The following is a 1844-nucleotide window of genomic DNA, read 5'->3' on the forward strand; positions in this document are numbered from 1 at the left end:
GGGGGGTGAAAGTATCCCCGGGGGAGTCGCTGGCTCCGCCTCCTCAATCCTGCTCCGCAGGCACCGGCTCTCTTAGTTTTCACCACTCACACAGCCCAGACCCTGTGGTTCCGAGGGATCTCCAGGGTGGGGTGGCGCAGCCCGGTAGAGAAAACTGCGAGGCTCCAAGGGGTCCGTCTGTGACTTCTTCCCGGAAAAGAAGGAGGAACGCGTTCTGCGGGCAAAACTGGACTCCACCGGTTTGCGACGACTAGCTTGGGATTGAGAGTTCTGGAGTCCGGAAGAACAAGTGAGCGACCGCAGGAGAAGGAGAGTCTGGGGTCAGTAACCAGACCGCCATGGCCGCCTTCGTCCGCCGTCTGTGCCACATCACCTTCCATGTGCCCGCGGGACAGTCGCTTGCCCGAGATCTGCAGCGCTTCTTCGGCTTCAAGCCCTTGGCGGCGCGGGAGGCAGATGGCTGGCGGCAGCTGGCCTTAAGCAGCGGCCACGCGGTGTTTTTGGTGAACGAGGGCGTGGGGGGGGGGGAAACGCTCTATGGCCTGGATCCGCGTTACGCCGTGCCCAGTGCCACCAACCTGTGCTTCGAAGTAGCAGACGTGGGCTCAGCCGCCCGTGCGCTTGCACCGCGGGGCTGCAGAGTGCTGGTTCCTCCTGTTAGTGTGCGGGATGTGCAGGGTGCTGCCACCTACACCGTGGTGAGCTCGCCGGCAGGCAACGTCAGCCTGACACTGCTGGAGCGCGCCGACTACCGCGGACCCTTCCTGCCGGGCTTCCAGCCCCTGCCCTCTGCAACCGGCCCCTCTGCAACCGGCCCGGCCTGGATCAGCCATGTAGACCACCTGACCCTGGCCTGCACTCCCGGCAGCTCCCCCACACTGATGCGCTGGTTCCATGACTGCCTAGGCTTTCAACACCACCCACTGAGCTCAGGTGAGGATCCGGAGGGAGGCCTCGAGGTGAAAACAGGATATGGGCAAGGCGGGCTGAGGATCTCTGCCATGCAGAATCCACTAAGTAATGCTATCCCCATGCTTGTGCTAGGCGAGCCCCTGCAAAGAACCACCAATAGACAAGACCCATTGGAGCATTTCCTGGCCCAGCACAGGGGGCCAGGCCTGCAGCATGTGGCGCTGTATACCCCCGACATCATAGAAGCCACTGAAAGGGTGACGTTGTCCGGTGGCCAGCTCGTGACTCCTCCCGAAGGTTACTACGAGCAGCCAGGCAAGGAAAGTCAGATCTTAGCTGCCGGGCATGATCCTAGCAAGCTGGCCAGACAGGGAATCCTACTAGATGGTGAAAAAGGCAAATTTTTGCTTCAGGTCTTCACCAAGTCTCTCTTTGCAGAGGACACCTTCTTCCTAGAGTTAATTCAGAGGCAGGGGGCCACAGGCTTTGGCCGAGGCAACATCCAGGCTCTGTGGCAGTCTACGGAGGAGCAAGCTGCCAAAGGCCAGGAAACCTAAGGAGAGCTGGAGCTGGGTGCAGCCACCTGTGCTAGAGTTCTGGGGAGTCCAGCACAGGACAGAACCTGCGAGAACTGAGAAACATCTAGAGGCCCAGAGTCAGACTTTGTTCCTAGGGGTTAAGTGTGGCCTCCATGTCATCAGTACCTGCCAGAAGTTGAATCTCTCACTGAGGTTCAAAGAGGTGGGTTTGTGTGTGTGTGTGTGTGTTTTAACTATGAAATGTTTTTTACATAGTTTACATCTAATATAAATGGAAGATGGAAGATATAAAAGTTATACGATTAGGAGATAAAAACATAACGAATACTTTTGAAGCCTCCTTTCGTGTCCTTCTGAAACGGGACATCACTTGTAAATGCTTAATCTTTTAGC

General features: G+C 57.3%; 1 protein-coding gene across 1 annotated transcript; it reads left to right on the top strand.

The window, feature by feature from the left end:
• The first annotated feature begins 338 nt into the window (after positions 1-338).
• Positions 339-1469, top strand: HPDL (4-hydroxyphenylpyruvate dioxygenase like). Its single transcript, XM_006916534.1, has one exon. The coding sequence runs from the start codon at positions 339-341 to the stop codon at positions 1467-1469; it is 1131 nt and encodes a 376-aa protein (XP_006916596.1).
• The last annotated feature ends 375 nt before the right edge of the window (positions 1470-1844 follow it).

This window comes from Pteropus alecto, unplaced genomic scaffold (genome assembly GCF_000325575.1).
Source record: "Pteropus alecto unplaced genomic scaffold, ASM32557v1 scaffold3987, whole genome shotgun sequence".
NCBI lineage: Eukaryota > Metazoa > Chordata > Mammalia > Chiroptera > Pteropodidae > Pteropus > Pteropus alecto.

Bases quoted from the DNA above. Each gene is read 5' to 3' on its own strand.
- HPDL (XM_006916534.1), top strand. From the start codon at position 339: ATGGCCGCCTTCGTCCGCCGTCTGTGCCACATCACCTTCCATGTGCCC.